This window comes from Mobula birostris, chromosome 15, assembly GCF_030028105.1.
Source record: "Mobula birostris isolate sMobBir1 chromosome 15, sMobBir1.hap1, whole genome shotgun sequence".
Lineage (NCBI taxonomy): Eukaryota > Metazoa > Chordata > Chondrichthyes > Myliobatiformes > Myliobatidae > Mobula > Mobula birostris.
Genome location: NC_092384.1, coordinates 26,001,755 through 26,028,926, shown reverse-complemented (window position 1 = coordinate 26,028,926; position 27,172 = coordinate 26,001,755). Strand labels below are relative to the sequence as shown.

Here is a 27,172-nt window from a genome sequence, read left to right as displayed (position 1 = left end):
TGACAAAAACTGAACAGTATAACCAACAGAACATAAAATTATACTTCTTTCCCCCCCACAAAATAGATACTGCCTTTTGCCAGCACCAAAATGAGATGGATCCTAGGCATTAACATTAATAAATCAGCAAATGCCATTATCATGCATTACAGAAACAAACCCATACCAATAACCAAACATCCACTTGCTGTAATCCAATTTTATTTTAAAAGTTTTATTGAGTGATACAGCACAGTGACAGGTCTTTCTGGCCCAAAGAGCCCAAGCCTTCTAATTACACCATGAAACTAATCATATGCTCATAATTTCCCATCAATTCTCCCCTGATTATACTCCTTACTTATTCACCAGTGGAAGTTTCCAGCAACCAGTTAACCTACCAACCAGCACATCTTTGGGGCACAAGAGGCAACTCTAGCATCTGCAGATAACCCACATGCTGGCAGGGAGAAGGTGTAAACTGGGGCAGCATCTCTGCTTCTCATACAATGACGACACTGATAGAATGATCTAGCTTTAATCCAGAACTCCTTCAGATTCTCAGCTGCTGCATTCTTTTGACTTGATTGAAAGTACAGTAGAAACTTCGGCTTATGCATTGTTCAATAAAGCTCTCAATAATCACTAAAGTACAAAGGTGGCAACCTCAGCAATATAGGGATGGACATGTCCTGGTAGCACCAACAAACTTCATCTGTTTGATTGTCACCATTATCTCAGCTCTCAATATTTACCCTTACTGCTGCTAATAGATTTTATTTCCTGTACATCACGTTTCAAGATACTGCATCACTTCAACTCTTCACTGAGATCATTTACCTCCACTAAACCTCAAATACCAAGTACAAGTACAAGTATTATAGGGAAATTCCAATGGTTGATAGATGGGACCCAAATGAAATTCAGGAAGTGGAAACAAACTCAGTTAAAAAGGTCTTTAGAACATACAACATGGAGAACTGAACAGACTTTCAGTCCATGGTGGCTGTGCCAAGCAAGATGTCAGTCTGCCTACACATGGTCCATATCCCAGCATTCCCTGCCTACACAGGGCCCATATCCCAGCATTCCCTGCCTACCTATGGTCCATATCCCAGCATTCCCTGCCTACACACGTGCCTGTCCAAATACCTCTTGCATTTTGCTTTTATATCCCCTGGCAACACATTCCAGGCACCGATTAATATATATAGACAAAACTTGCCTCACAGATGTCTTTTAACCTCATCCCCACCATCACAAAGTTATGCCCATTAGCATTTGACATTTCCACTCTGGGAAAACAACCTTAATATCTACCCCATCTATACCCCTCATGATACTACAACTTTATTTGCTTGCCCCTCAGGCTCTGCTAGTCCAGAGAAAATATTCCAGGTTTGTCTAACCTCTCCTTAAAGCTAATACTCCCTAATCCAGGCAATACCTGGTAAACCTCTTCTGCACCCTCTTCAAATTGTCCACATCCTTCCTGTAATGCAGTGACCAGAATGCACACAGTACCTGAATTGGGACTTGACCAAAGTTTTACACAGCTGCAGTAGGACTTTCCACCTTTTATACTCAACACCCTGATGTAGGTAAGCATGTCAATACACCCTCTGTACCAACTACATTGCCACTTTGAGAGCTATGGATTTGCTCTCACAAATCCCCAGTTATCAGTGTTCTGAAGGACCCTCCCGTTGTCCATTTACCCCTTACATTAGACCTTTCAAACTGCAACACTCCTTACTTGCCTGGATCAAATTCCGGCTGCCAGTCCGCTGCCTACATTTCCAACGAGTCACCCCACCTATATTTTCAATCAAATCGTTTACGTAGGCCTCTGAAGCGTAGAGGTACCAGCACTGACTTGCGGAATGGCACTGATCACAGACCTGTCAGGGCAGTGCAGAAGCCAGCTTGGGGAATTAAGGATTGACCAACATTTTGCACCAGCCCACACAAAAAATAGAAGAGAAAACTCAACAAGGGGAAAATAGAGGATTAATTAGGAAATAAAACTATGCCTCTATCATTTGACATTTCCCTTCTCCCTGGGAAAATAATTTTAATATCTACCCCATCTATACCCCTCATGATGCTACATACTTCATTTGGTTCCCCCTCAGCCTCTGATAATCCAGAGAGTTTGTCTAACCTCTCCTTAAAGCTAATACTCCCTAATCCAGGCTATACTTGGTAAACCTCTTCTGCACCCTCTCCAAATTGTCCCCATCCTTCCTGTAACGCAGTGACCAGATCTACACACAACCAAAGGAGCTGGTTTGAATAAGTTAACTGAGCTTTCAGATAAAACATCACTGGAATGTAATGGATCTCTCCAGGCAGAACAATGGCATAAAAACAAGACTCTTTGAGGGAGACAATTTTGTCAGCTTGGACGAGTTGGGGTGAAGGGCTATATAACACTGACTATAAAAGCAAGCAGGAAAATTACACATTTTCTATTTCATAAATAGAAGAGCTAAAAATACGTACAATTTGGCATTTGCTCACACAAAACAGAATTACTGTAGATCACATGGTGAGCTGATGTGCAAGAAACAGTTGCCAACAATAATTTACAAAGAGCTCCAAAAGCGATTGTGAGACCAGAACATTTCAGTTTGAGCACATTCCACTTGGTCTTTGACCAATGCAGGAGGTTGTCAATTGGTTACTACAAATCATTCTGTTTGGAGAGCATGGAGTTCAGAAGCCCTCATTAAGATCCACACTGGACCTTTGCTCACAGTTCCAAGTAGCCCTTTGATATGTTCTATTTACTGATAATCAAATGATGAAACTTTCTGACGGGCCAGCAGATCTGCTGGTGCATCTGGATTCTTGAAGCCACTGTGTGCGTCCCAACATCTAATGCATTCTCAATAGACAGGTCTCCTGCTGATAGTGTGCAGATAATAAACTCTCTCTCAAGTTGTTTTCACATGCAACACAAAATTAAATAGCACCTTGCTTTTGATGAATTGAATCTCAATGTCGAGTGGTCTATGCTGCTTAGCAGTTCCTTCTCACCCGAATTACTCTGAAGGGAGCTTTCAGTCAGCATCTCCTGCTGTAAGTACAGCCACATTATGAAAATGGCTACGTGAAAATAAATGGTCAGATGCCAGCCAAAGCAGTGATAAAAATCCCCAATTCCATGCAGCAAGAAAAATCAATTTATACAGAATGATTTAGTGACCAGCCTTTGATATTGATGAAAGGCTGACAAGAGCTCACTAGAATGGCAACTTCCTAGTTTTACAACCATTTATACTCTTCAGCATGCCTAAAAAATGGCCCACGAATAGCTGAACGTACTTAGTTATTTTATATACAGGTTTACTACATATTGTAGTAAATGTATTATGCACAATATGCCTCAGTAAGCAGATATTATGGAATCGGACACTGAAATAATATCCAAATACAGCATACAAGTAGAACTTGCCCATCGGCACTGTCTAGACAGGTCCGATAAATATGTTTCTACTGAGTATTCTTTCAGCTCAACAGTACAATGCCTCAGTTGATTCAATATACAGCTGTTGAGAAACGCCAATGTTCCTGCAACACAGTGAGGCAAAGTGGTATCTTGTTTTCACAACATCTATCAGTCTATAAACAGATAGGCTCATTCTGCTTAACGCCCCAAAGCCAAAATCCTTGTCAGAGACACCAGGATCTCAGAGCAGTATGGATAGATTTTTATGATAGGGAGGTCTCGGCTTAACTCACTCCCGAGACATTCTGCTGCTGTATCAATTGACCGAGGGCCTGTGCCGGGTCTATAGTGGATGGTTCTCCCGCCCAGTTTAAAGCAAATTCTTTGAGGTCTGAATACCTTGGCTTCACGCAACAAATTGGTGTGTTGCATAATATTGCAACCTGTAAATTATGCCACATTAATGTAACATGCTGCAAGGTTTCACTGCTAACGTAAAGGTTTCTCTGTAGCTGCAATGCTTGGGTTATGACCAGAGATAACGGGGCTTTGGAATGTGGGCTATCCAATGAGAGGCATGTTGTTCTTTCTTGTGGGTCTGGGAGCAGGGATTTCACAGTCTTTTGCCAGGGAGAAATAAGGAGGGAAAGTGCAAATGGAGAGAGTTGGTAGACCGCCAGATGGAGTGGACTTGGAGTGAGGGTCTGAGGGTTGGCTACGCTCAGAGGTCAGTCGACGGGGAACCAGTGGATTGAACAGTGAGCTCTAACATTGCACCATTAGACTGTTTCATGAGAATGGGCCCTTTTCTTTGTTTTGTTTCTTTACTAACCATGCAGTCAAATTAAGAATTATAAAGCTCAATCATTTAATCACATATTGTGTACCATTTGTTATTTCGTTATACTGATTTGTAACAAGGGACATATCGCGTGGCATCCACCCAAACAAGATTTCTTAAGCTTGGCTGGGCTGATGGCTGTCTTCCCCTAGATTAAGCCACTAGCCAAACTGAGAGATACAATTGTGGGGGCTCGTCTGGGATTGATTTCGTTGGATGCTGTGTGATTACCCTAAGACTTGAACCAGTGGGGTAGATATTCATACTCTGGATGAATTGTTAATTCACCTATTAAGTACTGTTAAAGTTGTGATTGCAGGGTGGAGGTTTGATGAAATGGTGGGCGCAGCTCTCATTTTACTGCAGACCAGCGCTGACATAACGATAGCTGGTGGTGGAGATTTCAAAGGCAGGGTTCTATCATTTCTGAGGAGCGAGTGGAAGGAGTGGTCAGATTTAGAATGTCTAATTAGTCCCCGTCCCCCAGGGGAGAGTGAGAATTCTGAGGTAGTATCCGCCCTTACCTCTCTGGAGAGTAAATGGAAAAATGCCCAGGTTCAAAGTCCCAGCTATGGCAGGCTCCGCCCATTCTCTGGAATAACGCCCACCCCTAAAGGGGAAGAGGAGAATGAGGCTTGGGCAGAGTAGACTTCAGTGGTTAGAGGAGTAGCAGTGCTCTGATGACATAAAGCGACAGAGATTGGTTGAGAGTTTGAGTGGGCGGGCCACTGACGTTGTGACAGTTGTCAGGTTACAGTATCCCGTAGCGACAGCTGTCAATTACATGCAAGCACTGGACAATGCTTTTGGCCCAGCAGGAAGCCCAGTGAAGCTCATGGCAGGGTTTCAGAACATTTGGCAGGAGAAAGGGGAGTAGCTTTATGCTCATATTTTTCGGCTAGGGAGGCAGCTAAATTGCTTGCAGCACAGAAGGGTAACTCAGGCAGCTGAGGTGGATCAGTTAAGAATGGACTAGATAGCCAGGGGTGCCCAGTCCCAGGACCTGATTGCTTGGGGTCTCTGACAGTCTCGTAAGACGTGTCCCCCTCCATCTTTTGAGGAGCTGATCAGAGAGGTACGGGAAGAGGTCCATTAGCAGGGTAGGAGTCATCGGTAGTGGTCCTCTGCAGCGAAGTTACCACAGGGAGCGGTAAAGGAGATTGTGACCGAGTTCAGAACAGGGATATGTCAGCTGTTATCAGCGGGTGTGACTCCCCCATATGACCCCCTAAGGGGACAGACAACGCGGAGGGCTGCTGGCAGCAGGTGTCACAGCAGAAGGAGAGTGAGCCCCCAGGTACCTCAGCAGGGAGAGTTGTTGGGAAAACTTAGAGGACACTCAGTGAGGGAACGGCCTCGTGTCTCTGGGGGAACGCGTTCCCAACAATGTACCAAGGAACCCCCAAAAGCAGAAGACCCTGTTCCTGAAGGTTTAGTGTTTCCATGCTCCAGTGTGTCGCTACGGATAGAGGGCACTTATGCTAATGCCATACTCAACACCAGTTTACAGATCACGTTACTGTACTGTTCGTTTTACAACTGGTTTCTGAAGCATTTATTCCTGACACCATTCAGTGCACTGGAGATCTGGGGTCTCAGTGCTGGTGATTATCCATATGACAGGTATTTGTCAGTGAAGCTAGAGCTCTTGGAGCCTGATGTGAGAGTGTCTGAGGTCCTTGATACATTAGAGCTGGTTTGTCCAGACCCTGTTGAGACAGACGGCGTTTCACTTCTGGTGGGAACCAACACCTCTCTTGTGAGGAGGCTCATGGGGGCCCGCAAGGAGAAGGCTGGCGAGAGCTTTCTGGGAACATTGTCCGTGCACCCGGTGTTTCGAGCTACTTTAAGGAAGTGCGTGGCTGCATTGGGCCAGATACCAAATTTAAACGAGGGACTTTGTGGTTCACCCAGTCGAAGCCAATGGTGGTATGGCCTGGTGAAGTAGCGAGAGTGATGGGGACCCCCAAATTTTCCCAGAGTGCCTACGGGCAAAGCCCTCTTAGTGGACGCTCTGGAAGACCACGGGGGGAGTCGGGATTTCCTGCTGGGGTACTGGTGAGGCCCGAATTACAGAAGCCCTCGGTTGTACGGGTGAGCAGGATGGCAGTGATCGTCAGGAACACTACAAAGAGGAAGGTCACCTTCAAGCGAGGGATGTCCCTGGCGCATTTGTTTCCAGTGATGGCAATATCTAGTGTCCCTCTGAGACAATTAGGGAGAAGCTATTGGAAAAAGGGGGAAATTTGACCGCTGAGTCATTCAACTTCGGGAACTCCCTGGCTCCTGCAGGTTGGTAGAGAAGATGTTGAGGATGTCTTTTCCACTGATGAGATTGATGTGGGTTGTTCCAAGAGCACTCGTCACACTATCCGGGTGACCGATGACACCTCGTTCAGAGAAAGGTCGTGGCGACTGGCCCCTGCAGAGGTGGAGGATGTTCGGCAGCATTTGTGTAAGTTGAAGGAAGCTGGGATCATCACCGAGTCCTGAAGCCCCTATGCGTCCCCAATAGTATTGGCCCGGAAGAAGAATGGGAATGTGTGTGGACTATAGGACTCTGAACAGGTGCACCGTTCCTGACCAGTATACGGTCCCAAGGGTCGAAGATGCACTGGCCTGCCTGAGTGGTGCGAAGTGGTTCAGTGTGCTGAACCAGAAAAGTGGATGTTACCAGGTCCCCACGAGTGAGGCTAACAAAGAGAAGATGGCACTTATATGTCACCTGGGATTCTTCCAGTTCGACAGGATGTCCCAGCGCATATCAGGAGCTCTTGCAATCTTCCAGTGGGTCATGGAGAAGACGATGGGGGATATGAACTTGCTTGAAGTGTTGGTGTATCTGGATGACCTCAGAGTTTGGATCCACCTTGGAGCGAGGCTGCTGAAGGTGCTGGGCCACCTGAAAGCTGAAGGGTTAAGACTTTGCCTGGACAAGTGCCAGTTCTGCCAAACGTCTGTTAGCTATGTTCAGCACCTAGTCTGGGATGGAGTAGCTACAGATCTGGCTAAGATAGAGGCGGTTACCACTTGGCCAAGACTCCAGACTCTGAGAGCTCTGTGTTCGTTCTTAGGGTTCTGTGGATACTATCGGAGGTTTGTGAAAGTCTACGTGAAAGTGAGTTACCCATCGAATCGGCTTCTATGCTGTTACCCTCCCTTGGGGAAGAAAGGGAGGGGAAATAAAAAGAGGACAGGAGGGTGGACAGTGCCTTAGCCCGTCGGAGCCCTTTGGACTGAGGTGGGATGCAAAATGTGAGGATGCCTTTGTCACTGAAGGAGCTGCTGACCCAGGTGCTGGTGCTGGCTTTTGCGGACCCCCGATTGCCCTATGTACTGTACATGGATGCCAGCCAAGAGGGTTTAGGGGGCATCCTGTATCAAGATCAGGACACCTGGTTGAGACTCGTTGCAATTGTCAGCTGGAATGTTGCCCTCTGGAATAAAAACTATCCCACGCACAAGTTGGAGTTTCTGGCATTGAAATGGGCAGTGGTGGATAAGCTGAGTGACTATCCCTATGGGGCCAGGTTTGAGGTGAGGACAGACAACAACCCCCTAACTTATATCCTGACCTCAGTGAAAATGGATGCCACAGGCCATTAGTGGATGGTGGCGTTGGCTGCCTATGATTTCAGCATGAAGTACCAGCTGGGAAGTAGGAACATTGACGCTGATGCTTTGTTCTGACAGGTGCATGAGGGACTGGACAGGGAGGATGAGTGGGAGAGTGTTCCTGCCCTGGGGTTGAAGGCCATGTATCAGTTTGCCATCACCGTGAAGGCAGAGGGAAAGGAAGGGCAGGATCGAGCAGTAGATCAGTTGGGAGCTTCTGATAGTCATAGTCATAGTCATATTGATCCCGGGGGGAATTGGTTTTCGTTACAGTTGCACCTAAATAATAAATAGTAATAGAACCATAAATAGTTAAATAGTAATATGTAAATTATGCCAGTAAATTATGAAATAAGTCCAGGACCAGCCTATTGGCTCAGGGTGTCTGCCCTCCAAGGGAGGAGTTGTAAAGTTTGATGGCCACAGGCAGGAATGACTTCCTATGACGCTCTGTGCTGCATCTCAGTGGAATGAGTCTCTGGCTGAATGTACTCCTGTGCCCAACCAGTACATTATGTAGTGGATGGGAGACATTGTCCAAGGTGGCATGCAACTTAGACAGCATCCTCTTTTCAGACACCACTGTGAGAGAGTCCAGTTCCATCGCCACAACATCACTGGCCTTACGAATGAGTTTGTTGATTCTGTTGGTGTCTGCTACCCTCAGCCTGCTGCCCCAGCACACAACAGCAAACATGATAGCACTGGCCACCACAGACTCGCAGAACATCCTCAGCATCGTCCGACAGATTTTAAAGGACCTCAGTCTCCTCAAGAAATAGACACGGCTCTGACCCTTCTTGTAGACAGCCTCAGTGTTCTTTGATCAGTCCAGTTTATTGTCAATTCGTATCCTCAGGTATTTGTAATCCTCCACCATGTCCACACTGACCCCCTGGGTGGAAACAGGGATCACCGGTACCTTAACTCTCCTCAGGTCTACCACCAGCTCCTTAGTCTTTGTCACATTAAGCTGCAGATAATTCTGCTCACACCATGTGACAAAGTTTCCTACTGTAGCCCTGTACTCAGCCTCATCTCCCCTGCTGATGCATCCAACTATGGCAGAGTCATCAGAAAACTTCTGAAGATGACGCCATTCCCAAGTTTACTGTAAACAGACTGTTCTAAAGACAGATCAGCTGCCGGAATTGAGTTCTGGGAAAGTGGCATTGGTAACATTTGGTCAGTGGTCGAGAAGGGAGACATGGCTCAGGTGGAGAAGCCGAAACACACCGTGTTTCCTCCATTACTGAGAGAATGGCCTCGGTTGGAGTTGCAGAACCAGATTCTATACCGGGTCACGTCACCCCCGGACCGACCTCAGTGTTGCCAGCTGGTTCTGCCAAGAAGTATCAGAGGATTGCATTGAAGTCACTTCATGATTAATCTGGACATTTAGGGGTTGAGAAGACCTATGCATTGCTCAGAGACCAGTCTTACTGGCCCTGAATGAAGTCGGAGGTTGAAGAGTACTGCAAGCCATGCATTCGATGCATGCAGTGGAAGACCCTGCTTATGCGGGCAGCTCCGTTGTCCCACTTGCAGAGTGCGGGGCCGCTGGACCTGGTGTGTGTGAATTTTCTGTCAATGGAACCCGATGCCAGCAACACGGCGAATGTCTTAACCATCACAGACCACTACACCAGATATGCACAGGCTTTTCCTACCAAGGACCAGAGGGTGACCACGGTGGTCAAAGTGTTATGGGAGAAGTATTTTGTTTATTATGGTCTTCCCAAGTGGATACGTAGTGATCAGGGATGGGACTTCGAGAGCAGACTCATCCATGAGTTACTGGCTATGAGTGGAATGGAGAAGTTCAGGACCACGCCCTATCATCCGAGAAGTTTAATCAGACCTTGCTAGACATGCTCGGGACACTGAAGGTCAGCAAGAAGAGCAAGTGGAGACAACATATTGGACATCTGGTCCACTGTTACAACTGTACTGGAAATGAAGCTACCTGGTACTCACCATACTATCTGATGTTTGGGTGTGAGGCGAGCTTGCCCATTGACCTTTGTTTTGGGACTGACGAGGGCGGCTTACCGCCGAAGATTTATCTGAAGTATGTGTCTGACATAAGAAGAGAGCTGAAAAGGGCTTATGAATTAGCTGGGATCATGGCTGCCAAGCAGAATCAAGGAATAAGAGGTGGTTTGGTCAAGAGATGAGGTTCTTCCAACTCCTGCCGGGAGACTGAGTCCTCATAAGGAATTTGGGGCCACCTGGGAAACATAAGTTGGCTGACGGCTGGGCGGCTAAGCTCTATGTGGTGGAGAGTCAAATGCCAAACCTACCGGTTTTCCGGGTGAAATCAGAGGAAGGGAATGGGCCTGTCAAGATTCTTTATTGGAACCACCTGCTGCCCCTGGGACAAGAGGTGAGGGTAGACCAAGAGCCCGACGTGGAGCCTACACCTAGTAAGAAGACTCTGTGGAAAAGCGGGGCAACTGCAAGGCCCACAGCAGGAGAGGTTAGGCTGGCCCCCACCCCTGAGAGGGATACTGATTTGGAGGATGAGGACCTGTATGTGTGATATACACTGCTCTTTGCTAGCTTCCCATTGATTGAGGAAGAGACTTCTCCCGCTGATTCAGGTGAAGTGGGGGGGTGGGTGTCTATCTGTGGGCAGCCTGGGTTGCAGCAGGACCCTACAAGGGATGAAGCGGGGCTTGGCCACGGGACCGAGGGGTCCGAGTTGCGGTTGGGCACGAGTGATAGGTCAGGGGAGGCCTCACCAGGTAGACTGGAAGTATCCCCAGTAGTGTCTGAACCTGAGTTAGGTGAGGGGGTGCGGAGGTCTCAGAGAATTAGGAGACCACCAGATAGGCTGGCCTACGTAGCACCAGGGGAACAGAGTGTGACTCTTACCGTGTTGGGAAGCCATGTCACTGCCTTTTACACCTGGATTGGACTTTGTGTTTTCCAGGAAGAGTTAGTGAATTATTTCAATGTCATGAGGACATGACAAATTTGGTGGGGGGGGGGGCAGGGAAGAGTGTAACGCCCTGGGAAAGGGTTCATTGCTCATGTAATAGTTTCTCTGTAGCTGCAATGTTTAGGTTATGACTAGATTAATAAGAATTGAAGGATTACAAGAGTGGCAGGCAGGTTTGTGGATTGACACTGGTAAATTATTCAGGATTGTGAGCAGAAAAAGGGTTAATGTAGGATTAGTGTAAATGGACGAGTTGATGGTTGGCATGGACTCTGGCTAAAGGCCCTGCAGCCATACTGTATAGAGTCATCGAACACCACGGCGCAGAAACAGGCCCTTTGGCCCATCTAGTCCGTGCTGAACTATTATTCTGGCTTAAAGAGGCTTGGTATCTATAGCACACAACTATAGTGATTCTTAAAGAAAACGCCGAAGCAGTAGTCCAGGCAGATGGAAGGAGTGTAGTCATTATCAAAGCCAGGTCAGTGAGTTGCTCCCACAATCGGAGTTCCTTGTGGGAAGGAGGCACATCGACTGATGACACCTTAGGTATGCAGATCAGTGAGATTGGAGTTCAAGGCCTAGTATTTGGGTCTTATCATGAGTGGGACTGGTGTTTGATGCCTGGAGTTTGGGCTCTCAGTTGTCACCATCGATGAGTCCGGGTCGATCAGAAGATCAAAGGTCGATCAGCAGTCGAGGCCGGGTGGCTAGAGCACAGAGTTTGCACTTCTCAATCGGCCGAGGAAGTCAAAGGCCCAATGTATGAACCTACAAGAACGCCAGAGGCTGGAGGCGGAAGGCTGCCTGTCCTAGGGTTACAGGACTTTATGTGTAGGAATGGGGGGGTGGGTGGGGAGGTGACGAACGGGGCTTGTTTTGCCATTGTTATTTTGTCACTTGCTGCGTTGCTCTGCCAAGGAGGGCGGGCATGCTACCTTGGCACCAGAACATGTGGCGACACTTGCAGGCTGCCCCCAGCATGTCATTGGGTGTGTGAGTTGTTCAAGTGAATGACGCATTTCACTGTTTTGATATGCATGGGATAAATCTGAACCTGAAATTGCAAACTGCGTCCAATCGATTCACTGAGCTTGAGAGGACAAAAGGAATGTTTTACCTTCTCAACCAATGGTGTTTGGGTCCACTTGGCCTCGGAATCCAATTAATTTGCAGTAAAATTAACCACCAAGTACTGTTTCATTTTTAAACTTCCTCGGATAAAGGTAGCTGGCAGGATCATTCATTAAGAACACAAATGAGTCCATTCCCCTTCTGAATGAGCATTGCCATTCTCCTCCTCCACAACCTCCCCGCAAATTTTCCTTGGAGAATTTAACCAAGTCGCATTTAGTAGTTAGAGCGCTAAATTCCAATCCACAGACTGCCGACTTAAAAGATATGTTTCCTAATCCTCTTCCTGGCTTTAGATACTTATCTCTTTGCTTCTGTTCACTGATCCTCCTGCCAATTAGTGCAAGGACTAGGCAGCAACTGCCAGGGATCTTGGTGCCAAGGAAATCAGTTCTATGATTGAGAGCTGGCAAGTGTTCGTTCAACACTTCCTCAATCAAACTTTAAACTATTAAAGGCCCTAACGTTCTGTTTCTTTGCTAAAGTTATTGTAAAGTGGGCAATACGTCAGGCAATTTCTCCTGTTTAACAATTCTCTCAATATCACTTTGACATGTTACTTTTATTTTTAAAAAATCAACGTGGTATTTTGGATCATTCATAGTCCTGGACCAGTGTTTAAGAGATGCAGAGCTGAAGAATGCAAAGAACTGAAGTATGGTCTGTACCATCTTACACCACTTCTACCATATAATACGTACCCGTTTTATAGAATTCAGGAAGTATGGTGCAGACTTTCACTCCCCAATTACTCAACTCCAGGCGCAAGGTACTTGTGAACAAGGAGAGTGCAGCTTTTGAAGCAGCATAAGATGAAAAATACGGTAAAGGAAAATCCCCTAAAGGTACAAGCACAACAAGAGGATTAAAATCTTTATTCATAATTGCAAAGGATGGAATGCAACACTGCATTTGGGTTCTTTTGTAGAAACCTTGTCAGTAGGTGATGCTATCAGAAATTTAGGAGAATTTTCATATCTATCAGCCAAGTTTTTTTTTAAAAGATAAGATGGTGCTGAGCTGTGACCGGCTTTGGGTCAATGCTTGGATTCAGTTGTTCTACTTTAATTGCTTTCTTAGGTCAATAAGGATTATTTGGGGGTCAGAGTGGAGCTAGGGGACGGTTTAGAGATTAGAGACAGGGATATGGGGGGAATTAGATGTCAGGCTGGAGTCTCTGCCTTTGCTCCATGCTTGAAGGCGAGAGATGCAGGTCTGGGACATCTACGGTCAAATGTCAGGCTAGCATCTGAGGGTGGACGAGGTCCCCTTCCCCTCTCTCTCCCCCCCCCCCAGTGAGTTGTCAATGGGTTCTAAGGTTGAGTTGGAGGAGCAAGTTTGAAAACATCTCCACCCCCGTTTGCAAATCAGTGGGACTGGAGTTCAAAGCTTGTTTGGGGTCCCATCAGTGAGGTTTGAGCTCACGGCCTAGTGTTCCATGATTAGCTTGTCCTGGAACTGACACCAAGGATCAAGACACAAGGGTCAAAATGGAAGTCTGGAAATTGAGGCCCGTTGGCCAGAGCAGGGCCTGCAAATCTCTGAGTCCGCTGGAGTGTTTGAAACCCGAATTCTGCTGGAGGCTGGAGCCGGTGCTGGGACTGAAGGATGATGTGGGCAGGAGGGAGAAAGGATCAGAGCTCGTTTACTGTTTTGTTGCTTGTTGCGTTCTGAGTTATTCAATCAGGCATTGCGAGCATCATTGTGTGGCGACGGATGTGGCTGTCTCCTGCTCACCATTGGGAATGTGTTGTCAAAATGAAAATGAAGCGATTTTACTACTTCAAGTTAGGACCTAAGAATTTGAAAGTATCGTTAATCAGGTCGAACATTACAATGAAGATTTGGCAGATGCAATTGTCAAAAGCATTTCTGAAGGCAGTTGATTATCAGCACTGATTTTGTTCATATACAATGAAAACACAGCAGTAAGCATTAGAGAAATTATTCTATCGATAACCAGGAGGAACTAATACAGTTTTATAGTTCTGTAGTAGTATTGGCAGTGATATAATTAGTCTGTATTTAATTTAAGTGCATAATTGGTCTCACAGTTAAACACTAGTTTGTCTTCTTATATCCATTTAACCATTTCCATGAAACTTCCACCAGTTGGGGCAGCCACTTAAATGGGCCAAAATGTATTGTCCCATGTGTCCCAATTAACTGGAATCCACTGTACATGCCATATTGACCATCTCCCCAAATTGATTATTTTAAAATTTATTTAGAGATACAACACTGTAATGGGCCCCTTCCAACCGGTGAGACAATGCTGTGCAATTACACCCACGTTACCAATTAAACCAGTTACCCATACCTCTTTGGACTGTGGGAGGAAACCAGAGCACCCGGAGGAAACCCCTGTGGTCTCCGGAGCACAAACCCCTCACACACAGTTGCAGGAATTGATTGGTTCACATGCAAGTTTTATTCTCGTTCCAACTTACCCACTGGACTGGAAACATTCACAATTCTTCCCTTTGTTTTGCGTATCAATGGAAGGAAGCCCTGTGTGATAGCCACAGCACCAAAGAAGTTGATTTGCATACAGTCTCTGTAATTGTACATAGCCAAGAGCTCAGCATCACTAATATTGATGCACTTCCCAGCATTGTTGACTAAACCCCATAGACCTGGGGGGGGGGGGGGTGGAAGAAAGAAAATTAGACGTCCCTTTAGTCAGAATCTGGAATAACCACTTGAACATCCGCTTTGAAACCTGTTTGGAGACAACATCAAAGATCACAGGCACAGACGATTTCCTAAGAATGTCATTAGTTTTTCAACAAGTTTTATTACAGGAAAGATTCTAGCCTGGATAAAGCATTTGCTGATTGGCAGGAGGTAAAGTGTGGGAATAAGGAAGCCCTGTCCGGTTGGCTGCTGGTGACTAATGTTCCATAGGGGTCTGTGTTGGGACTGATTCCTTCTATGTTACTTGTCAGTGATTTGGATGATGCAATACATGGCTTGGTTACAAAGTTTGCAGATGTGACAAAGATAGGGGAGAGGCAGGTAGTTTTGAGGAAGTAGAGAGGCATGGGCAAAGTGGCAGATGCAACACAGTGTCGGGAAGTATATGATCAGGCAGCCTGGTAGGAGAAATGAAAGGTTGGTTATTTTCTAAATGGTTAGAAAATACAAAAAAAAGAGGTGCAAAGGGATTTGGGAGTCCTTGTGCAGAATTCCCTAGAAGCCAGTTTGCAGGTTGAGTGTGGTGAGGAAAAATGATTCCAGGATTGAATGGCTTGTCAAACGAAGAGCATTGATAATCCTGGGCCTGTATTCACTAGAATACAAAAGAATGAGGGGAGACCTAATTGAAACCAATCAAATGGTGAAAAGGCCTTGATAGAGTGGATGTGGAGAAGATGTTTCCTATGGTGGGAGAGTCTAAGACCAGAGGACACAGCCTCAAAAGAGGGCATCCTTTTGGAACAGCGATGAGGAATTTCTTTAGCCAGAGTGGTGAATCTGTGAAATTCTTTGCCACAGGCAGCTGTGGAGGCCAAGTATATATATTTAAAGTAGAGCTTGATAGATTCTTGATTGGTCAGGGCATGAAGGGATACAGGGAGAAAGCAGGAGATTGGGGCTGAGAGGAAAATTGATCGGCCATGATGAAATAGCAGAGCACACAATGGGCCAAATGGCCTAATTCTGTTCCTGTATCTAAGCAGGATGGCACTGTGAGGATCGTGTTTTTTGATTTCTTAGTGTCTTCAATACCTCACAGCCTTCATTGCTGGAGGAAAAGCTCCATTCAATGTGGGTTGGCACTTCCATTGTATCCTGGATAACGGACTACCTGACTGGCAGGACACAGTATGTGCCACTTCAGAGCTGTGTCGGAGGTGACTATAAGCAGCACTGCAGCCCCTCAGGGAACTTTATTGGCTCCGTTCTTGTTTCCCTTGTATACCTCAGACAACAGGGAGTCATGTCATCTGCAGAAATTCTCTGATGACTCAGCAATAGCTGGGTGTGTACAGGGAGGATGGGAGGATGAATACAGGGCTGGTGGAGGACTGTCAAATGGTGCAAGATGAATCATCTGCAGCTCAACATCAGTAAGCAAAGGAAATGGCAATGGATCTTAGGAAGACTAGGCCTGCACTGCTCCCTGTTACTATTGATACTGAGAACATGGATGTATTGAGGATCTACAAGTACCTGGGGGTGCAGCTGGGTGACAGACTTGAGTGGGGCACCAACACAGGCTGTGTACAAGAAAGGCCAGAGTCGCCTCTACTTCCTGAGGAGTCTGAGGTCCTTTGGAGTTTGCAGGCCTCTCCCTCATGTTCTACCAGTCTGTTGTCACCAGTACCAATCTTCAGCGCAGTGGTGTCCTGGGGCAATGGCGTCAACATGGGTGATGCTACCAGGCTTAATAAACTGATCAGAAAGGCTAGCTCTGTTATAAGAGTCAAACTGAACACACTGGAGGCTGTGGTAGAACAAAGGACCCAACGGAAAATCCTGGCAATTTTGGACAATATTTCTCACCCTGCGGGTACCTTGGCTGAACAGAGGAGCACTTAGTAATAGATTAAGACAACCGTGCTCTTCAAAGAGCACTATTTGAGGTTATTCTTACCCTCGGGTAAGAGACTGCAGTGAGTCAACCTATAGCTGGGGAAGTGATTACCCTTCCTATTAGACTGTTGAGGTAACTTTTTATTCTTGCTTCTCTTCTAATGTTTGTACATTAGTATATCTGTACACTTGTAATGCTACTATGACATAAATTTCCTTTGGGATCAATAAAGTATTTATCTTGTAAACAGGACAAAAAGAGATTAGTCTCCCATGATAAACTCAGCAAGTTTCCAATCGTTAAAGTACACCACTAATAATGTACAGGGTAGTCATGAATCATTGAGTAATTGTACATCACATTTCTCATCACTGTCATCTCTGATGTCCTCTCCAGATCCTAATCAAAGTGGACTTTCTACACAGGCTGCTTTGGGTATTGTAGGGATGCAAATCTGAATGTTAGAGGTTCTACAAATTTAGCTGTTAGCTTTCAATGCCAGAGGTTGTTTGTATGAAGACTTAGCCACGGTTTTTAAAAAATGTAGCTGCATTGGAACATACAAGTTTCAATTTTCTCTGACAAGCTGCAAACACAGTAAGGCCACAAGACATAGGAACCAGATTTGGCCATTTGGCCCATCAAGTCTCCAATTCCATCGTAGCCAATTCATTATCCCTTTCTACCTCATTCTTCTGCTTTCTCCCCATAACCTTTGACAACCTATCAACCTCCGCTCTAAGTATATGCAATGACTTGGCCACCACAGTTGTATGGGGCAATGAATTTCACAGATTCACTACGCTCTGGCTAAAGAAATACTTCATCTCTGTTCCAAAGGAACATCTTTTATTCTGAGAATGTGCCCTCTGGTCCTAGACTCACCCATTACAAGAAACATTCTCTCCATGTTCACTCTAGGATTTTCGATATTTGATGGGGCAATCTCATTATTCTTCTAAACTCCAGTGAGTACAGGAGTACAGGAATGAATGTTCCCCATTCACCTTTTCATTCCTGTGATTATTTTCATGAACCTCCTCAAATGCCAGCGTATCCTTTGCAACAACCAAAACACTAAGGAGCACATCTTTGTTAGGTAAGGAATGCTCACGGTATTCCAGGTGTGATCTGACATATTCTTGAAAGATGCTTCTCATAGAGAGGTATCACTATTGCACTCTGAGGCACCATGGACACCAAATCCATGAGTTACGAATTTAATTCCAGATCTGATTGCTGGAGCCTCCTCATATACATTTCTCCTCTTCCAATGGAAAAATTTGGCCTGCTTTATTCTCTCAAATCAAACCTCAATTGAACACAATTGATCAAATCAGAGCAAGCAGCAGAACATTTGGACTAATTAATGAACTCTCACCTTTTTCACCAAGCTTGTCCTTTGTGATCTGCAAGGCTTTGTCAATATCTTCAGGTTTAGTGAGATCCATCTGGATTAAGGTCAGCTGCTCTGAGCAGCACTGAAGTAGTTCTCTTGCTCCTGGTCCATCCTTATTCAGTACTGTCGCAAAAACTTGAAGGCCCAGCGAGTCAAAACGTTGAGCAATGGCCATTCCAAAACCCGAATCACACCCTAAAGAGTTATATTAAGAGCAGTCAGCTCACACTAAGCAGTTATCCAAGGTTTCTGGCATTTGTCTTCTGGCTTGTTTGGCAATTGTTGCCAGATTATATCAGAGTTTTAGTTTGGAAGTCATATTTCTATGCTGATTTATAAAAAAAAAATATTTAGGACATTTCTATTTTGTATTTGGGAACAGCTTCTTTCCAACTGTGATAAGACTGCTGAACAGATCCTGCCCCAGATCTGGGCCATACCCTCCAAATATCCGGACCTCCCTCTCGGTTTTTTTGCACTGCCTTATTTTCCATTTTTTATTTTCTATTTATGATTTATAATTTACATTTTTAATATTTACTATCGATTTGTACTCCAGGGAGCAGGAAGCGCAGAATCAAATATGGCTGTGATGATTGTACGTTCTAGTATCAATTGCTTGGTGACAATAAAGTATAAATTATAAAGTATATTTGCTACATCCAAGAATAGTGATGGGACACATTGTAGAAAGAAAATATTTTGCTGACAAAAGACAGTGCAGGATCCCAGCAGAATTTGTAGCAGCTGCCATAACTATCGTTCTACCAGAGAGAGGCAGTCTATTTAACCTGATTAAATATTCAGCACCCTTACAGTGAGTTGTAACTACCCAAACAGCTAAACACTCAGCCAATCAAGATGCTGAAAGCATTTTCAGAGTGACCAGAAATCAGTGCCTCCCAAAAGGGCAAACTGGAATGACATGGTCATTGTCATGGTCAGGTCATTGTCACCAGGCATCAAGCCTTGTCACAAGTTTTACTGTCCATTTGCTTATTGTTGGAAGGGGTGGCATGGAAGGAAAAGAGTGGCAAGTAGCTTTGGAACACAGCATGCGGATGGACAAAGTGAAAGTTTATTGACCAAGGCGCCAAAGGACCAAGAAAATGAAACACCATTACTGGGCACGAGTGACTGGAATGAGAAAGTGTCAAGAGGTGGAAGCCACTGATATGGATGAGGATGAGGGACAGCAATCATTTAGTAAGAGATTTTTTTTGCTTCTCATCCCATATTTTGCCCGAAGATTAATTGTACCCCTGAGTGCCTCCTGGGCACATGGACCAAAAGGAGCGAACAATATCTTGCATGATCCTGGATGTGGAACTGGCTCTGTGGTCATGAGGACAACTCAACCAGCTGTGTCAAATCAAATTTCCTGAAGGTGAGAGACAATGAGCAAAGTCTGTATATGCAATTTACCCAGAGTAAGATTGCTTTCAACTACATAGCACTGGGACCTTTAGCCCAAGCTAGAGACATTTTAACACAAGTACATTAAATGATTTTTTCTTTTCACACAATTCTTAACATAATTAAACTGGATGCCTTCCATCTCCCTGCTCAAGGTGATTAAGGAACAAGTTAATGTACTTGGTAGAATCACATACACAACCAGTAGGCTTTTATTTTCTGAACTTTGTCCCTTTAAATTCCCACCGGCCCAAAAATACCCAGATGACCCAATTTCTCCTTCACCCAAGCCTTCCACATTCTTTCAATGGAAGATGTCCAGAGGCAACCTCTGCCTCTTGCTGAATCTACAAGCCAATGGATCCAGGTGCCATGTACCCCCCCCCCCCCTCACCACCACCACCTTCTGTTCCTCACTCACAGGATCGGATCTCACTCACCGTTAAAAGGTGTGAGCCAGCAAACATCCTGACCAGACAGCAAAATTGCCAGTGAAAGACTGCTGAGGTATCCATGCGTTGTGGGTAGGAAACTAAGTGTTACACTTGAAACACTTAAGTGGACAACTTCAGTTCATAACTTTTACAAAATAGTTAATACCCCATCGGATGGATACATATTCATTGATGTTTTCTTTTGCTATAATACAAGTACATGTTGGTACTTGTGTATTTCAGCACATTTTATTTTGTATTTGTACTTTAAACCTCAGACTTTTATAGTTATAATTGTTGAATGTTGGTTTTGTTTCATGTTGCGCCAGCACTCCTCTGCAAATGTAGATGTACTGTGCCTTTAAAACGTATTCACCCCCTGGATATTTTATATATGCAATTAATTTAGATCACTTTGCAGAGATCTGTTTTCACTTTGATACAAAGGAGTCTTTCTGTTGATCAGTGTCAAAAAAAAAGCCAAATTTAATCCACAATGATTTAATGTTTGTAAAACAGTAAAACATGAAAACATCCAAGGGCGAATACTTTTTATAGGCACTATAAATGGCTAACAAAGTCGATCCTTATGCAAAGACTGGAAGAATTGACATCTTTGCAATCAATAAAAATTAAAAATATAAATATAGACAAGACCAGGAGCATCTTTAGGCCATTCAGTCTCTGTCATTTGATCATAGCTTATTTACTTTCCATCTCATCCCCATTCTCCTGCCTTCTCTCCATAACCTTTGACACCCTTACTAATCAATAGTCAATTGTGAACCCCAGTAGATTGATAATGGGTGACTCAATGAAGGCAATGCTCTTCAATGTCACGATCAATGCTGTTTCATTAATGACTTTTTAAAAATTTTTTATTTTTATTGAAGGAATGACACAATACAGAATAGATAATGGATTACATTTTCCTCCATTTTGCTTTAGTATCGTACCCCCAAAACAAACCTCCCCCCCATCCGCCCTCCCCGAACATATCATGACAGCTAATATATTTACAACACAACAATTCACAAATACAAGTATGGACATTTCACAACTGTACCCCCACACTACTTCAATACGACGGCTCATGTCAGATGATCCAAAATACACTCATACTTACAATTCATCAACCACCCTGTGAGGTAAATTATAAGCATGTTAAATGGGAGGCAACTTCCCAAGTACAATCAAATGCCCTCAACTAGTAGGTAATTCCTTAAGACTATTAGTGACTTTTACCTGGCACTTCAGTTTGAATAGAGGCATGCAAGAGGCATAGATAGAGTGGATAGTCAGAGACTTCCCCCCTCCCCCAGTGTGGAAATGGCTAATATAATATGCATTTTAAGGTGTGAGGAAAGTATAGATTTTTTAAAAATACAGAGAGTGGTAGGTATGTGCAACAGGCTGCAAGGGGTGGCAATAAAGTCAGATACGTTAATAAGATTTAAGTCTCTTAGATTGAGGGCCAAGAGGGAGGGAAGGGTTAAATTGATCTTGCAAGAAGTTGAAGAGTTGGCATAACATGGTGGCCAAAGGCCTGAAATGTGTTGTGTTCTTCTATGAATGTTACTTGCTCTTACCAGCCCACGCATCAGTGTTGTCCAAGACTGTTTGCGGATAGCCATGCACCTGCATCACTTGCTTTTACGAACAGAATAAAACATTGTGTGATCATTATCCACCCTGCACCGCCCCCCCCCCTCCAATTCTGATCCAATGGCAGGAGGTTATTGATAAAGTAGCAGAAAGTAGCAGAGGTATTCCTGCTCTGATGCCCGGCACTGGGATTATTGACCATCAACCATTTGAGCCAGATGCAACTCCAGTCATGGAAGCCTTTTCCCCTTGAAGCTCTTCAGCAGAATTGTTGTGGCTCCTTGATACCACATTTCATCCAGTGCTGTCTTGATGCAAGACCAGCCACTCACATCACCTCTGGCATTTAGCTTGTTGGTTGGTCCCTGCTTGGACCAAACTCATGATGAGTTTTGGAGCCAAGTTGTCTTGGCAAAGCCAAATTGGCCATTGACAAGTTGGCTATGAATAATTCTAACCAACTTGCCAATGCACAATTTGGCTTTGCTAAGACAACTTGATTTTAATACATTCCATCACTCTACTGGTGATTGAGAGCAGATTGATTAACTGATCCTGTTTTTCATTCCAGACGGGAAATGTAGGCAATCTTCTGCTCAGGTAGAGGTCAGCAGTGTTGCTGTACTGGAACAGCAGGACTTGGAGGACAGACTAGATTTGGCACAGGTTTCCAGTACTGGAGCTGGATTTTGTTTGGTCTCAAGCATACAGTGTCCAGTACTGTATCTCGTGCTCACAGCTGTTCCTGGATATGCTGTGGACCAAATGGAATTTGCCTTGGAGAATCATAAACAGGTCAAGATTTATTGTGGGTTCAGCATTTCTGGCTGAAGTTGGTTGTGAATTATTTAGGCTTGTATGACTGACAGAAGCAGGACCTTCAGTCTAACTTGACCATGCTGACCTTCAAACACACATTTAGAATAGTACTTAATGTCATTTGGCTTTCCCCAATTCCCATCAAACTCGCCTCATACTCTACTCTCACCTACGTAACTTGGATCAATATACAGTGGCCCATTAACCATTGTACTGATGGATCCTGGTACACCAGATGGAATTAAAGTGGTAACCGGGAGAGAGTAAATATCACAGAACCCAAAGTCACAAATGACCCTAGATTCCCAGAGCTGGGTTACCCACTCGTAAACCTGGGAGGCAGACGGAGCTGGAAGCAGCTAGAACTGTATTCAAGGACTGGGAACCATCAAATGTTGAAGCATGGCAGCAACACTTCAACAGAATGGGAATGACCTGCACACAGGTTGTTGGGGAAAAGATCCAGAAAAAAAAAGAGGTGGGGGGGAAGGGGAAACCAAAGTAAATCCAGGTATAAAGGGTAGATATAGGAAATGGTTTAATTGCAGCCATAAAAAGATTGATGAACGAGTTGCATGCAGAGAAGCTATGCGGAGTACAAACCAACTTCTGTATGGCTCACACATAACACAGAAGCGAGATTGCTACAAGCAAATGATACAAATTGCAGAGAGCAAGTGGCACTCCGCAAAATGACATGATTCTTGCACACATCAGAACCCCAGAAGTAACTGAGCGAGCCATGCACATTTCAGCCAAAAGTTTTATGGTTAACTGATGCAGATGTTCACAGTAGAATGGATTACACCACTAGCCTTAAATGCAGCCACATGTAACCAGCATATAATGAACAAAAGATCCCTCAGATGATTCTGTTACGTTGCAATCGGCAAAAGTTTGAAAAGGCAAGAATGTACATCAAGGTATGGGATACAAACCACTGACGTGGAAGCCATTTAATGATCCTCAGTGGCAAATTCCTACTCAGAGTAGGATGACACAGAAGGCCTTTGACGAGGTGCCACACTAGGCATGGAGAGAGCATTGGCTGATTGGTAGGAGGCAGTGAGTGGGAATAAAAGGATCCTTTTGTGGTTGTGTGCCGGTGACTAATGGTGTTCTGCAGGGGTCGATGTTGGGACCGCTTCTTTTTATGCTGTATATAAATGATTTAGATGATGGAATAGACGGCTTTGTTGCCAAGATTGCAGATATTGTGAAGATTGGTGGAGGGGCAGGTAGTGTTGAGAAACAAGAAGGCTGCAGAAGGACTGAGATGAGGAGAATGGGCAAGAAAGTGGCTTATGAATTACAATGTTGGAAAATGCATGGTCATGCACTTTGGTAGTAGAAATAAATGTGCAGACCATTTTCTAAATGGGGAGAAAATCCAAAAAATGTGAGATGCAAAAAGAACTTGGGAGTCCTTGTGCAGAACACCCTAAAAGGTTAACTTGCAGGTGAGGAAGGCAAATGCAATGTTAGCATTCGTTTCAAGAGGTCTAGATTACAAGAGCAGGGATGTGATGCTGAGGCTTTATAAGGCATGGGTGAGGCCTCACCCTGAGTATTATGAACAGTTTTGGGCCCCTCATCTTAGAAAAGAAGTGCAGGCATTGGAGAGGGTCCAGAAGAAAAGGTTCACAAGGATGATTCCAGGAATGAAAGAGTTATCATACAAAGAACATTTGATGGCTCTGGGTCTGTACTCACTGGAATTTAGAAGGATGGGGGGGGGGGGGGGTGGATCCCATTAAAACCTTTCAAATGTTGATAGACAGTAGATGTGGAAAGGATGTTTCCCATGGTGGGGGAGTCCAGAACATGAGGGCACAGCCTCAGGATAGAGGGACATTCATTCAAAGCAGAGATGTAGCCAGAGGGTGGTGAATTTGTTACCACAGGCAGCTGTAGAAACCATGTCATCGAGTGTATTTAAGGCAGAGATTGATAGGCTCATGATTGGACACTGCATCGAAGGTTATGGGGAGAAGGCTGGGAAATGGGGCTGAGGAGGACAAAAAAAAAAGGATCAGCCATGATTGAATGGCGGAGCAGACATTGGATCAAATGGCATAATTCTGCTCCCATGTCTAATGGTCTTATGATTGATCAGCCCACTACACGCACGCACACATGCAATACCAATCCATTGGTGATATTTATCCTAGAATTCAATTGCACAGCACAGATGGGGTCGAGCCGCAGATTTGAATTTGATTTGGTCTGCACACAGTGTGCTTCTCAGAATTCAGCTCTGGGCCTTCCTGCACATGGCATGCCTCTGCATAGAGGCCAATGCATTGAGTGCAAACGTGCTTTCTAATGGAAATGCATCATGCGGCCACACTGTGCATTTCTACTAGAGGCTGGCCTTTCCTGGAGTGTGCAGGGTCTCTGCTTGTTACAAAGAACTTGAACCTATAAAAGCAGCACAGCACAGCACAGATGCTAGCCCTTCAGCCTACAGTACCAGTGCCAGTCAAAACTAATCCCATCTCCTGCACATCCCATCTTCCATCCGCAACCCTTTTGCACGCTTTGCTAAGTGATTAATGTCCTAAATGTTGCTATCTGCTTTCACCACTTCTCTGGCAGTGCATTCAGGTACTCATTAAAAGTTGCCTCAAATCTCTTCTCCCTCTCAGTTTAAACTTATGCCCCATTTTATTTGATATTTCACCTTCCCCCCGACCAAACAGAGGGAAAAAAACCTACCTTATCTATTCTTCAGTTTTATACACTTTTGTCAGGTCATGCAGACAAAATCCACGTTTGCCCGATCTCCAGAGCTGAACTAGAAAAATCCAGGACTAGAGCTCCTTCCTGGATGAATAACTTCTGAGCAGCAAGTTTTTCCAAAAGCTTCCACCATGACAGGAGATCAGAGAAGTCACATTGTGCACAAGAGTCTGGGTCTGTTAAATGACCTATGGACAAGTCCCAGGGATGCTAAACGTACATGATCATGACGTGCACAGTTTCTTACTCAGGGATATTGCCTGTGTGCACGGTGCAGTATTGCACAGGGCCTCAACCATCTGAAAGTTCCTGAACTGCTGCTGACTTCATGGGGTAAAAGATTCCTCACCTTGTGGGTCTTTTACAAGACATACAAGTTTTTCCAGGCATTTTCCTCAAATCCTCAACTGATGGGCACTTAATACAAAATGAAGAAAGTGTATAAACTGTCAATCCTAGTTAGTCATGTCAGAAATTCAGCACTGCCCTGACATGCACTTTACAGGAGTCAGAGTTGCAGGTACAATAGTACTGTGTGTGGTTACTGGACGAGTTGTCAACTTGATACTTCTCTCTCAAGCAACACTTAAATTGAAAGAAGCTGCATTGTACATAGCTACAAACTATACTTGGGAAAAACCTGAACTCAGGCCAGATACCAATGTGTGCTGATTGGATCATTATTCTGAACAGAAACCATATGTCATTTTAAGCAAAGGATCTAAAAAAACAAATGTCCTAATAGGAGGAGGGAGGAGAAGATGGCGCGACACAGCGCACGGACGTTCCGAATGATATCGTATGTGATAACTAGGGGCCGTGCACAATCCTGATTTGATGGAGACAGCCGTGAGAAGCACAGAGGAACACCTGGAGAAACTTCTGAAATGCCCGCTTCGCTGCCGCTGCTACTGTGCGATCGAGAATCTCCGGAGACGAAGGCCCCAAATCCTAGGCTTTGCCTATTGCCTGTTGCCGGGGCTGGGTTGAAGCACTCAGCAGAGATGGTGCTCAGTGCTCAGTGTCAGACAGCTGGTCGGAGGCTCGGAGTTTTCAGATGGATTCGGAGTCAGACTGTGGTCGGATGCTTCCAGGATGCTGCATCGGCAAGTTTGCGGCGCTGGAGGTTCACCGTCTGCGTGAGATGATGGGACTTTCGAGAGGCTTTGAGACTTTTACCGTGCCATGGTCTGTTCTTAACAAATTATGGTATTGCTTTGCACTGTCGTAACTATATGTTATAATTATGTGTTTTTTGTCAGTTTTTCAGTCGGTTTGTCATGTGTTTCTGTGATATCATTCTGGAGAAACATTGTATCATTTCTTAATGCATGCATTACTAAATGACAATGAAAGAGGACTGCGTGTCCTCATAATCTAATCTAATCTAATAAACCCGAATGAAGACTCATTACACTTAAAATTTACACCAAGTTATACTCTTCATGATTTGTATAGATAGGGTAAATGCAAGCAGGCTTCTTTCACTAGGTTGGGTGAGACTACAACTAGAGGTCATGGGTCAGGGTTGAAAGGTGAAATGTTTAAGTGAAACAGAGAACCTTCTTCACTCAGAGGGAAGAGTGTTGAACCAGTGGTAGTGGTGGATGCAGGGTTGATTTCAACAATTAGAGAAATTTGTTTAGGTACGTGGAATGGAGGGATAGAGGGCACACACCCTTTTTGACTTGTGCAGGAGAACAGCATGGCAGCGGTCACCCACACTGTTCACAAGTCTGAATGGAAAGCTGCTATTTTTATACAGAAGCGGCTTACCAGTTACAGATATTGACCATTTGGTATATCGTTCATGTTTGGTTTCCTCACCTGCAAGATCACTCAGCTCCCACAAGAGATGTTAAAAGTCAACCAAGCTGACAACCAATGACACTTTGAATTGCTGCATAGTTGGTGAGTGTATCTCATATCCTTCCATCCTTCCCACCTTGTCTGTCTTCGGCACCCTCTGCTGTGCAAAGGGAATCAGTGTGTTTCTAGGTGGGTTACACACCACCATAGCCATTCTCAGCTGCCCATCTGCAGTAAACAAGGCTGGCTCTGGCACTCCCACTTCAGAGGTCTCCCTTGTCTGGGTTTGACTACACTTGCCTTCAACCTTTGCTTTCTGCAACTTCCACAGTGCAGTCAGTGTCACTTCAGCTCACGTGCTCCCTGAGCAGCAATTCACCAAAGCCAAGTGTGAAGTACAAGGTGACATGGAACATCCTTCAACAAGTAGAAATTTTTAAA

General features: G+C 44.8%; 1 protein-coding gene across 1 annotated transcript in view; it reads right to left on the bottom strand.

Moving 5' to 3' along the window:
- The window catches only part of hsd11b2 (hydroxysteroid (11-beta) dehydrogenase 2), a 58,084-nt gene that overhangs the window by 1,689 nt on the left and 29,223 nt on the right, over positions 1-27,172 (bottom strand). The window contains exons 2-4 of the mRNA XM_072279140.1: positions 17,889-18,101; positions 14,418-14,603; positions 12,669-12,806 (exon numbers count right to left, since the gene is read on the bottom strand). Of these exons, the coding sequence (XP_072135241.1) occupies positions 12,669-12,806; positions 14,418-14,603; positions 17,889-18,101 (537 nt within the window). The remainder of the gene's footprint in view (positions 1-12,668; positions 12,807-14,417; positions 14,604-17,888; positions 18,102-27,172) is intronic.